The 13,334-nt window shown below is 38.4% G+C and overlaps 1 protein-coding gene across 12 annotated transcripts in view; it reads left to right on the top strand.

Annotated features, from left to right (window-relative positions):
- Nucleotides 1-13,334, top strand: part of TRAK1 (trafficking kinesin protein 1) — a 114,847-nt gene that overhangs the window by 92,975 nt on the left and 8,538 nt on the right. For 7 of the 12 annotated variants that reach the window (XM_048838870.2, XM_075125672.1, XM_075125668.1 and 4 more), the window contains 2 exons: nucleotides 2,829-3,158; nucleotides 12,861-12,963. In XM_048838870.2, coding sequence (XP_048694827.1) covers nucleotides 2,829-3,158; nucleotides 12,861-12,963 — 433 coding nt within the window. The remainder of the gene's footprint in view (nucleotides 1-2,828; nucleotides 3,159-12,860; nucleotides 12,964-13,334) is intronic. The other 5 variants (XM_075125673.1, XM_048838869.2, XM_075125670.1 and 2 more) reach the window with 1 other exon arrangement.

Genomic DNA, 13,334 nt, shown 5'->3' with positions numbered 1-13,334 from the left:
ATTCCTTTGAAACAGTGTTGTAAATTATAGTAAAAGAAATAGTGGATTACACTTAGTGTGGAAGACATTATTCCCATTCTCCTCTTCCCTTTAATCAGGTTTGGTTAAAAAGGGAAAAGTGGCTTTGTTACACGTTTAGACGATAGTGGGACTCTCTCTTTGCATTGCATCAGATTGTTCGTTTTTGGTTCATCCTTTTTTTTCTTCGTCCAATTTCCTTAGTTTTCTGTATCCATAGCATCTTGTACCATAAGTGCCATGTGTAACTCCCCAAATCCACTGAGAGTATACATTCATGAAATATGGCCTTGAGGTTGGCTCAGTCATTCAGTATCCATCTATCAGTGATGGTACCTTCATGGTGTTTTCTGGCTTCCCTTGGCCCACACAGTACACAGATCAAATTGCTTCTCAGTTTTGATCTTCCTCAATAAATTTGTGAACAGTTACACATGCGAATAAAGCAAATAAAATTTCAGTTCTCCTCAGTGATTCTGCAGTCTAATTGTTCTACTCCATAGTTCCACTTTCTCTGATTTTCCTTCTGATAATTTATAATTTACAAGAATTTAGTGTAGCAGATGCTTCTTAAAGCAGCACTGCTTTCCACTCTCATTGTTTTTTGAATGATGGATGTGTCTCAAAACAATTTTCTGCATTTTATTGCTTTCCCTATATCTAACTGTAAGAGAAAAACTATGTTGCCTTCCGCTTTTGCAGTAATTTTTGAGAAAAAAAATTAAATCCAGAACATTATTACTTTTCACTTTTTAAAAAAACCTATAATGAAGGAGATATAACATACCACTGTGTAGCTCCTCACAATGCAGATGTAGCTGAAACTTCCTCCTGTGTGCAGTGAAGTTTACCTGGCTTTGACTTTTTTTGCTCTCATTTTGCCCACTGACTGCTTTCTTTCTACAAAGTTGCTACAAGATGTGGATTTTGGTGAGGTCTGACGTGAAAAGGGTATTTCTCCAAAAGTTTTAACGTAAGGAGTGAATAGGAGTCAAGAAGTCAACCTGCATAGAATTGTACAATAGCATGTACAGAGAGGTTTTGGTTTCTGTCATTTGCTTTCTGAAACATCCTGTGGGGTGTTTGTGGCTTTTAATAAAAGACACACCAATATCTGAACACCTCTATTATCCATCTCTTGCAATAGAATCTGCACAAAGGAAAACTTATGTGGAACAGCACAGTAATAAATATTGGGGAGAAAATGTTACTTTTCTTTGTCCATAAACTATTTATTTTCAAATGGTCACATTCACCCTAGTGCAGAGGGCCACCCCAAGGCCAATGTGCAACTTCCGTTGGATGTAGTCCATCAAACGAGAGACATTGCTAGAGCATAAGCATTTTGCTGGCCCTCTGTACCAGGGTCAGTTTAATCCAACATGTGTATCTTTGTCTGTACTGAAATACTTGAAGGTTTCTATTATTGATTTTTCTCTGATATAAGCTGAAAATGTTGATTTCAAAACACAGTGGGCGAGTTTCATTCCTGGGGCAACTCATTTATTTCAGTAGTGCTAAACCGAGAATAAATATGGCCCATTCTTTTTACATTCACTGTTCCCAAAAGTCCAGTTACTATCCAGAATGTATTTTATGTAGTTTGTTGTTATTGATGTAAAGTAATAATTTACTCTGTGGGTATTTTCAGATACATGACATTAATTCATCTAAGACAGCCCCTCCACAATATTATGGTCCATTAGGTTTTGCATGTAGAAGACCAAGTAACTGAAAATTGATAGTCTTAAATACCACATTGAAACCAAACACATTATTTATTGCATTGTATCACATTGAATAAACACCATTTTCTGGTAAAAAGAATTGAATAATTTTCTTGGTTGTGTGAACAGGAATGTTCTCAAGTATGTCACCAGCATGGGATTTGAAGCAAATTACCTCAATATTTTTTCTATACATTATAAAAGAGTAATTGATGTGGGCTGATCAGAGTGCAATTTCTGAGTTCTTGGGTTTTGATGTAGGGTTTAATCCTACTCCCAATGAAATAATGATAAATCTTCCACTGATTTCAGTGGTTGCAGGATCAGGTCCATAACCAGCACTCCTCGACTGATGTGTACACTGATGAATTGCTCTTGCTGGCTCATTGTCTCATGTTTCATTACTCTCTTAAAAGTGTACCTTTTTCACACCCAAAATGTTACTTCCCAAGGATGAAATTGCAGGTATAGTAGAGTATGCTTATGTACTAGTGCATTCCAGTAGTATACAGGCTGTAAAAGTACCTAGAATTGATAAACAAATCATTGGTGTTTTCCTCCTTCCTTTAAACTTGAATTGATATAATTTTCTAGCATCCGCTATATAATTGTTCTCCTCCCCTTAGTCCCCAGTAGTAAATTCTAGTGTGTGCTTAGGGCAGAAATCTTTGGTGCCCATTTTTCTGACTTTGCCCATTTTGGTGATTAGTATGCTGTTTAAATATATATTCTCTTTAATTCTGTATTGTTAGTCCCAGCGTGCATGGTCTGAGAAGAGGATGGCACTACCTACCCTCTTTACAATAAGGAAGATTTGGCCCACTGGCTTTGTCTAGTGTTTGTCACTGCTTTATTTCATGTTGGTCTGGGACAATCTAAAAGCCATAGTTCTGTGGCGGTGTACAATCCTATAAATACAAGAACTAAAGACCAAATCCTGGAAGCATGGAGCCAATGGCAGAGCTTCAGTGGGACGAGGATTGAACCCTAGATGAGTGAAATGAGAATATCCAGATGTTCAGCTGAGAGAAATACTCAGGCTTGCTTGCTGATTTTTGTTTTGTTTTTTTCTTCCTCTTAAAGGTTCAGCCACTCTGCATCATTGGCAGCAGCTAGCTCAGCCTCACCTGGGCGGAATCTTAGACCCAAGGCCTGGGGTTGTCACTAAAGGCTTCAGAACTCTGGACCTTGACCTCGATGAAGTGTACTGCCTTAATGATTATGAAGAAGATGAGACAGGTGACATTTCTTACAAGGGCCTAACTACCTCGACGCCAATTCAGCACACAGAGACCTCAGGTGAGAGGTCACAAGCACAAGTGACTGTTTCAGACAGCAAGAATAATCCAAGCCAGTCTCAGGCTTTCACAGAGGAGATGCAGGAGTCCACGACTGCCGATGATGAGGGGTCTGGTGAGGGAACCTCATTAAGTCCAGTAAAATTGACATCTTTACAGGATATTGATTACTGGGCTGTTCTCACATCTCTCCAGAGCATCATCCATAGTGTCTCTTTGTGTGTAGCTTCTGCACATTAGTGTGGGCGGCAATTAAAATATGCCCGTTCTAACATTAGTTCAAAATGTTTCTTTCTTTAACAAATCTTCTAATTTGTTTTACATTTTTTAAAGCACATGGTTAATTTTTCCTTTTTAGTTTGATAAGAGAAGGCTGCTAAAAGGAAGTGGTTCGTTCAAATGATTGAGAGAGAGACTGGGGTTTGTGATATGTTTGTGTGTACATATACATAATATATATACACTACGTTCTATGTGTTTACATAATATTTTTCTAGACATTCAAAAAGGATAATGCCACATTCCTTTAATTCTTGTTTAGAAAAAGCTAGATTCTGTAAGGCTAAATGTTGAAAAAAGTGCTTCTAGGTTATATTTGTGAAACAAATAAATGTGTCTTCACTTAAAATTAAGCAAAGGAATTTTCCAAATTGAGTGTCCAATTACCTTAAATACACATTTCTTAAAATTTAGCCCATAAAGATTTTTGTCATCTAGCTAAGAATTAAAGGTATTCTGTATGTGGAAGATACAGTAATCACATCTGATGTTCCTTACAAACACTAGTTTTTCCCTTCCACTGAACCACTCCCAAATTCTATCCTTGGGACTCAAAGCATCACTGAATATGTTAAATGACTCAAAATAGTGTTTTATACACTGGATATTGTGAGCCATGTCACAGTTTGTGGCTACACAGAGTTTACAAATTCTCTTGCAGTGTAGGTATATTGAAATTTATCTTAAAATAGATTTAAGTTTGGAAGGGAAGAGTAGTTTTATATCTGACAATTCACTGGTTTTATGGTTTCATAATAAACATGGTTCTTTATCAGTGACAAACCCAGCCAAAACTGATGTTTCCATGAAACTAAATCATTTATATCTAGTCATTTTTCCGAATGGCACTTTTCTTTTGGATGAAATTATACTTTGTGTGTGAAGTCATAGGAAATTAGATGGCTTCTAAGGGCTGGATTTTACAAGGTGCTTGGAACCTGCCATGAGGTACTAAGCGCCTTCAGATCACATAAAGGTGAATGGGAATTCAGCACCTCTCAGTATTGTGCCCTAACTTCATATAAGATGCAGTTCTCCCTGTAGATTGTAGCAGGATTCTGCTAGGTGCCAAATGCTTTCAACTCCTATTGCAATTACAAAAATGGACTTTACTCTTTGAAATCCATTGTCTAGTGACTGGTATTTATTATGAAGAAAATAAGTGTCTGTGGAACTATTATTAGCTGTAAGTAAGCTTGACAAGAAAGCAATTTTTTTCTTTCTTTGTCAGTTTGGTTTAAAGGCATTAGAACAGTCCCTTCCGATCCAGGAGACTCTCACCATCTCAAACCGTCTTCCTAAATTGTTGAATATGCCAAAGAAATTGGCAAGTGTCTAATGCTAAATGTGTGACGGGTCCCACTAGTGGTCCCCCTGATCGCAATGTGACTACTCACATTAAAGTTTAGGTATGTGCCTAAATACATTGCTGAATTGGGGGAAAGCTACCAGATGTTTTAGAATGAAGGTGAAGAAACAACTTTAATAAGTCGAAGAAGGAAATCCATGGAAAACTTTGAACTGTCTTCCATCTCCAACTCCTCCTCCAAATGGCACAGGTTTTGGTATAGCCTGTTCTGTCCCATTGTGGAGGACCTAACAGCATTAGTGAACCACAGCCAGATTTGCAGTTGCTATGGGTCTCATTCAAGTGAAGGAATGAGAGATTGCAGCTCCCTTTTTTCTGCATTGGAGTAATTCAGCACTTTGGAAGTTACCAACCACCTCTTATGCTGTTAGATGACTGGAATGCAGACTTTACATTGCCAACACATTGTCATTATTGTACTTTTTTTTTATGGAGCCTTATAACCACTCCCATCTCTTAACAAATGTGGATGAAACATGTAGCTGATGTCAGGTGAAGCTTTGGTATGACTCCTCATGCTTCTCAGAGCATATCTGTCTGACCTCAGCAGTCATGAGTTATATACCTACTTCCACACTTTCCTTTTCAAGAAAAAGAAATTTCTGGAGGAAAAGCTCCTGCAAAGAGGCAGGAATAAACCCTGAAAGACTGGATAAAAGCATATAAGCAAGAGGGTTATAACAGGCACTGTGGTTCCTTAATGAAAAGGGCCTGATGAACATTCACTTACCTGAAGCAATTACAAAGAGACTACCATGCTGGGGAAACTCTCAAACAGATCAGTTTATAGTGAAAAGTGTCCTTAAAATAAATATTTACTTACAGCTGTGCACATTTTAAATCTAGGGTACACAATCAGTGTTTATCTTTTAGGGACAGTCGCTGCAAAAGGATTTGTTGGGAGAGATTCATAATATTTTTTCTACTTTTGATTAGTTTAAAAAGCTATTCTGTATTTAAATATTGGCAAAACTGCTTTTCTCAACTTATCTTTTCTTCTTGTTTGATATTGCAGTGAAATCAAATGCTGATTTTTATTGATTGATGTATTTATTTGTGACCTTCCATTCATTTTCATTCCATCAGAGAGTACAGCAGTGTCACACAAACAAGGCTGATTTCATTACAAGATCAAGCAAGTGGAGAAGCTAGGCTATCAGGGAATAAACTCTTCTCTAAGAACACGACTGACATAAAAGCAAAGGGAATATAGAAAGTAATCCGGACGATCAAATTTCATTTTGTGGAAAAACTCAAGTTTTTTCCATTGTGGAATTCCCACTTTAAGAGACGTTTGAAGCAAGAAAATACCTTCCTTACAATGAGTCTTGGCAGGCTATAAAAATATTACAACTCCTGGAAATAAGCCCTTACAGGATCATATGCAACAGTAGGATCTTCTTAGCCTTTTGGCTATATGTCAATTTATCATATATGTCTACTTCTGAGGATTACATACTGCCCTGCAAGAATGAGAGAGGTCTTTTCTACCTCCAAGAACCACATCCTTCCATCAGATGGTTGTGAGGAGCATTTCCAGTTCACATCTTTATGGGCAGCTAAAGTGAGCTGCTATGACTGCTTTGTGTGGCCTGCTGATAAGCACTTGCAATGATCATTCTCTTTAAGTGCTAATATCTAGGTTCAAGAGAGCAAATATGGCTGATGCTTTCGGGTGGTGCTGAAGACATCTTATGGCCCCAAAAAAGGAAGGACAGTGCAGTTTGCCTCCTGTTTGGATGATGGGTTGGGACATAAATCTCTGCTGACTAACGGGTGACTGATCTATGTTTTTTAGAGTTTTTTCTCCAGGTTTGAGAACTGCAGCAAATGTAAATGCTTTGAATAACTTCCGCACATGGGACCAGAGTAATGGTCATGGTATTAAGATTTTTCAGTACTAGTTGAGCCCATGACCCTGCAATATATGGGTGAACTGCTGTGTCCACAGAGCACTCCAGGTTACATGTGGGAACAGCCATCTGCCCAGGCATTGTAAATTGCACGATCAGGGATTTTTCAACATAATTGAAGTAGTGAGGATATTAAAGGGGTACTGTCTAGTTAAAACCCAATACATTTTAAAAAATAGCCTTATTTGTGCCAATAATACCTAAGATTATTAAAGCTGAAAGCACTTAAACGTCTATTTTTTTCACCTTTTATGCTATTTCTTTCCTTTTTTTAAAACCTTCATTGTACCAGACTTAGTCAGTTTTAGTTTGTAGTCAGATTGTCTGGTTGAGGTACTCGAACAATGCTCTTTCGCTGAAGTTTTCAGAACCACTAAAGAATGTTTCACTGAAATAAAGGCTGATTAGGGGTGTTCTATTCTGCATATTTGTAAATAATTAGTTAATAGGAAAAGCGCCAGTAGATGGCGTTCAAGAATATGTAGCATAGTTCCTAGGATAAGTAACTTTTGCAACAAAATCACATTAAAGAATGTACAGAAATATATTTATAAAAAACCTCATTTTTGGTCTAAAACTTGACAGAATCCTTTTATGAGACAGAAGGCAATTTCAGATGGAGACTTCCGTATATAGGCCCTAAGCCAGCAAAGGACTTAATATACTTTAAGCATCTGAGTAGTCCCACTGCAGTTAAGTGCATATTTAACTGTAGGCTGATTCAGGGTCATAGGGATTGATCCTGCAGCTCTTAATTTGCATGAGGTTACTTGTGTGAAGGAGGATTCCAGGATCAGGCCCATGCACTGATTTCTTTTTCACAACTTGGCATTTAAAGGTAGAGAGAAGGGGAGATTTTCGAAACAAGTGCCTAAAAGGATGGAAGTACATAATGAATGCCTTAAGTCTGGTTGTTTTTAGGAAGACTAATATATGCCTACAAGAGATTATTAGCAATACATGGAAAAGGAATGAAAATACACTTATATCTATTTAAAACAAAGTGCTGATGCACATTTGTATTATCTTTTCTAAGATGGTATAAATATTTGAAAGGCAGTTTTGTAAAAGGAAGAGTTGTCAATATTAATTTTTGCTTATTGTTGTTAAAAGTATTACAGTTTGACTCAAATATCCTAGCCTGCCTACAGTCAGGTAGAAGCCAGATTAATGATTAAAAAATGTGAAACTTCTTCATTTCTGTACTGTATGGTTGTATATTTTGTGACAAGCAGACCTCAGTCAATAACAGCCTAGAAAAATCATAGAGATTCCACATAAATAGTGTTTGATACCAGAACCCTTGCTGAACTAATGTATCTGCTTCCATTACAGGCCATTCTTTTGAACAGTTGCTCACTCATTAAACCATCCTTGCTCAGTTATGTTTTATTCTTTGGTTCTAATGCAAATATAATTAATGTGTTATGTATCACAAATAAGAAATTATTGATATACCATCTTAGGCATTGTTAAGATGTGAGTTGGAGTGGATTTTTTTTTTTTTTGTTTGTTTGGTGGGTTTTTACTATAAAACCCATTGATAGTAGTAACCAAGTAAAATAACATTACTAATATTGAGTCTTTGACTCAGTCTCTCCACCAAAACCAGGTAATTCTGTCCTTCCTCCTCTTGTGTCTCAGGATTTTAACTCATGATAGAGAACTCAAGAAAAGCTTGCTGTTTAGAGAGCCATTCATTGCTCAAGCACAGAATGGTGGGTGGAGAAGAAGCTCCAGACCATCACTTTTGAAGAGGGATGAAGGTAGAAGTACCTTGCTTGCCCTCCTCTCCATCCAAAACTTTTTGCTCATGGAAGTGCATAATAGATGACAAAATGGTCAATTTTATGCGTTATCACAGAAAAAATGTCATATAGACACTTGCCTGTGGGTCAGTCAGGGTTATGTCCTCCGAACAGCAGAGACCCCCAGATAATCGAAACATGATCTCAGTCCCCTTTACATGGGCTGGTTCTGGCAGACTATCCCTGTTTGATTTTTGACTCCAGCAGACATAACTAGGCTTTCAGCCATTAACTTCCCCTTTCTCGCCCTGTTTCCTATCAGCAGAATTAGTCTGCTGTAAGTTCACCAGCAACAGAGACGGTAAAGCCCCTTGGAGAGGACCTTTCTCTCTCCATGCCAGAGCTACCATCTTCTGTTGTCCAGGAGAATAAGCCATGCTGAGTTATAGGAAGTACCTGAAACATCCATTCTGCTTTGCCATGTGCCACTTGATGACACAGACAATGTTTTTTGCCAGGCTGTGTAGGTTCAAGCATTTCTCCTTCCCTGTGGGGTATGTTGATGATGATGTACTAATAATGGATATCGAGCCCTTGGACTCCATATTTCATATAAAAATAGCACCATCGAAGAAAAGATGCCCTCGCAGGGATCTTGCATTACTAGTCATCCTCCTTCCTTCCTATCCCCTCTAAAGCAGCCATGACTTTTATTTCACTGCAGTGATAAAAGAAATATTTAATGCTTTAAACACCTACTGACCACACCAAAGAGATCAGCTAGTTCCTCCCAATTACAGTTCACTCTCCCATCCCTGCTTCCAGCCAATCCCTGCTAAAGAAGGCAAAGGTGAATGTGGCTTCAGGCCCTAAAGAGGGCAAGTGTCCTTTTGCGAAAGAATGGTGAGGGAAGTGATCCCACGCTCTAATCAAAGACAAGGGACTAGATCCTTTCCTCAGCACAAGCCCACATACGAAATGCTGGACAGAATGGCTCACTCCAGCTTTTAAAAAACACAAACCTAGTCTCTAAGTTCTCCTAGATGTCTTGTGGCCATCCAAGACTTTGATTCACCTCTCCAATTCCTCCACCTATTTCAGGGGAACTATAGATCTGATGAGAGAAATATTCTGCAGTGCAAAGATGTACAATGCATTCCACTCAGTGCAGCCTCTCACAAGATCAATCAACATCCTTGGCATAATGGAGAACAAGAGTCTGGACCCAGTTTTATATGTTAATGCGTTTCTGTTAATTTCAGTAATTTTTTTTTCACTTCTTCCACTAACCAAATTTGTCTACCAGTGCTCTGCGGGTGAGGCAGGCCCTAGGCTCTGCTATAGCCCCTTTGTGCCTCTCTGGTGGCACAGAGGGGCCGTAAAACCAGATTAAATGGCCAGTTGAGTATTACCCTAGCACTGGGAGCATGGCTGTGCTGTATCTAGCTGGTAGGATGGCTCCTTGAGGCTTTAGATATCCTGGTTGAACCTGAAACAGGCCTGAGCTGCTCTAAACTGCACTGATTGATATAAAATCACTTTTGCCCCTCGAGAATTTTTTCTCTTTTTTTTTTTTAAACAAATTGTGTTTTGCATAATTTCTCTGTTTTCATCCTACTGTGAATTTTAGTCACTAATTATTGTCTTTTAAAAAAGGATTATTAATAAAAGTACAGAAATGGTCAGGGGCTCTAGCAGGTGTCCCTGTGATGAAATAAGAACAGGAGTACTTGTGGCACCTTAGAGACTAACAAACTTATAAGAGCATAAGCTTTTGAAAGCTTATGCTCTAATAAATTTGTAAGTCTCTAAGGTGCCACAAGTACTCTTGTTCTTTTTGCGGATACAGACTAACACGGCTGCTACTCTGAAACCTGTAATGAAATGTATATAAAACAGACTGAGGCAGGATTCTGAAGATACCTTGCCAGCATTGCAGATGTTTGTTGTGGAATATGCAGGGGAGAGCAGAGCATTTTCCTCTTCTTAAATGCAGTTGGCTGTTGTATCTTGATAATTTGATGACTTCTGCAGAAAAGTATTATTTTAAATGTCACAGGCCAGATCCTCAACTAGTGTAAATCTACATAGTCCCCTTGAGTTCCACACCAGTTTACACCAGCTCAGGATCTGACTCATGTTCTGTAGGATGGTTTGCTTAGGAATAAGTCTTTTGTTTGCATTTCCTGAACTTTGGGTGGTACTGATCATTCACAATGATGGGTTCTTACTCTCTTCATATTGTGTTCAAAGGATGGAAAATACTACGGCAATCTGATAGACTTCTTTGTTGACTGATGGAGGGTGAAGCTGGTCCACGTTCTCCTAGTGGTATTTTGGAGGGTTAAATCTATGGCTTTGAATATTGATTTCTCTTTAATCATTTTGATGTATCCCTTACTACTGGGATCAGTGACGCTGTACTTTTAGCAGCCTTTTCCTATCTCACAGACTCATTAATTACAAGTTTTGCTTTTGCTAATGCAGCTATATCTTCAATGTGCCCATTTCAAATCTGAGAGGAAGCACAATTGGTGCATTCTTCAGTGACCACTGCAATCAATAGGGGAGGGAAATATGATTAGTTTTCTGTAGCCATGTGCATAATTGGGCTGGGCTCACAATCTAAAACCAGCATTGCATTGTTCTGTTTTTATTTGTCATCTAGCAAGAACTGTTATATCTCAACTTTCTGTCCTTTGATGTTTTCACCAAATAACTTTTTTCTTGACCATTATTTGAGATCTTTCTCCAGCTTTTATTTTAATTTTCAATGATATACAGAGAATCATGATTGCTAGGCTGTGCTCACTTATACAGTAGATAAATACATTGCTCTCACTAATCTCTAAAGCAACGGGATTCCTGAACCGTCATAATTATCATCTGTGGAGGTGAAGTAGAGCTGGTTGGCTTTTTTTTTTTTTTTTTTTTAAAATACTGTACTAACAACCAAACTTCCGAACAGGATACCCCAGTGAGTTTAACCAAAAACATTAACTTCCATTAATACATGGCAATGTTTCCTATTATTAAAAAGATGGAGAAACTAGCTTCGTATTGAATCACCTGTCACGTGCTTAGACACTTGCGTTTCTGTTTTCACCTTTCACTTTGCTCATGCTTTTTCTTACACCTTATACCCTGTGGATATCCTACTTTCTTTAAGGACTGCCTGGCTGCACATGAGTATTTGAGCTGTAATATATTTCAAATGAAAGAGGAAATACAGTCACAATCAGAACCTGCCTTGCTTGTTTCTGAGACTCTCTGGAAGTTCTGAATGGTGTGTGGTGTCTGTTCCAGGCAATCTGTCAATCAGTCACATACTGCAACAGTAAAATGTGGCCTAGTCAGGAAATGCCGCAGAGGACTGGGGTGGGGAAGGAAATCACACGCATGGTTTATTGTGCATGTTGTTTTGGACACCACTAATTTTTAAAAGCTCAGATAGTAAATAACCTATGCAATCATGATATCTTTTATTATAGTATTTAACTTCTTTGGTTGTTCCTCAAGCTTTTCAGATGCATGGCTCCTAAACTTTCTGATTAGTTTGCAATAGAATATATTCCACAGCTGCATTGTATAGCAAATAAAAAATAAATTAAAAAACCCACCATTCTGCTAAGAACTTAAGTACATCAGCTTAACCACTTAATGTTTCTTTTCCCTACAAACCAGATCACCCCCTTTTCCAGATTATCTATACTGTGATCAGAATGTAAGAGCTGACATTTTTACAATTAAGTAACGGTTGGCAATACCAAAATGTTTTTCTATACTTGTCACAGCATATACTTATGAACAATCAAAAATTGCTATCTACTGCAGCTGAGGATATTCTGTCTTAAAAAAACAAGGAAATGTCACAGATGTACAGTACTGGATCCAAAATTTTAAAAGTATCCTCTGTATGGATGTGAAAGTTGGATAGAGAGGAGTCGCTATACATTCTGAAACTTACTAGTAATGGTTTCTGTAGCTTTAGCCTACATAGCATAGCTGGATCCATTACTGAAATGAAAGGTAATGGAGATGCCTTTACCTGGATCAATCCAGAAGCTGAATTGCATCAGTGTTCAGTATGTTGTAGATGCTCTGAAAACTTGTCTGCACTGGGAATGTTTTCCTGTAATTTCCCACTGTTGCTGCCACTGTCAAGGGTGTTGGTGGTGGCAGCAGCTGGCATTTTAAGTACTGTATCATCTGAACCTGTTTGGAGCAAGATTTGACAGCACCAGTGAAACTAGACTGGTGAAAGTAATGGTGGGAAAATTTAGCAACAATTTTTATATTGTCATAATAAACTTAGACTTGTGGAGATTGGTTTGCAGAATGGGTGCCAATTCCAATAACCCAGTAAGCTTGTATATTTCACCTTCCCTGCATCGATCCAGTCCAAGGTATCACATCACTTTTTGCATCTGTTTGTGAGCACACTGAACTTTTTATTTTCTTTTTATATATACATGCAAAGAATTTGCCTTTTTTTTTTTTTAATTTAGTACATCATCCTGGGAAGTGCATGTCACAAACCAACTCCACCTTCACCTTCACCACCTGCCGCATTCTGCACCCTTCTGATGAGCTCACACGAGTCACTCCAAGGTAAGGGTTTTCAATGACACACAAACAGTTCAGGGATGCCACAGTCCCATAGGGAGGAAAAGCAAAGGAATGGCATAAGCAAGGGAATAGTAATGGTATGCATGGGGGTGGCGGAGAGAGGGAATAACAAACTGAAATGTGTTCTTTCAAGCTCCCTGCCAAATCTCTCAACCACCTCCCATTCTGAAAGGAGGTGTAATGCCTGGATTTACCAAGCCAGTTGAGATATTGCAGAATCTACCTTCTGCCATTCAAATCTGGCACAGGTCAGAAGCTGCAAGTCTCTTAGCCCAGTGGTATACTACCAGTATTTGAACAAAGGGGTTCCATAAAAGTGTACCCACTGCCCCCCCCCCCCCAACTGGTTATAA

Source organism: Caretta caretta, chromosome 2, assembly GCF_965140235.1.
Source record: "Caretta caretta isolate rCarCar2 chromosome 2, rCarCar1.hap1, whole genome shotgun sequence".
NCBI classification, from domain to species: Eukaryota; Metazoa; Chordata; order Testudines; family Cheloniidae; genus Caretta; species Caretta caretta.
The sequence above is the reverse complement of the archived record's forward strand: the minus strand, read 5'-3'. Positions and strand labels throughout refer to the sequence as shown.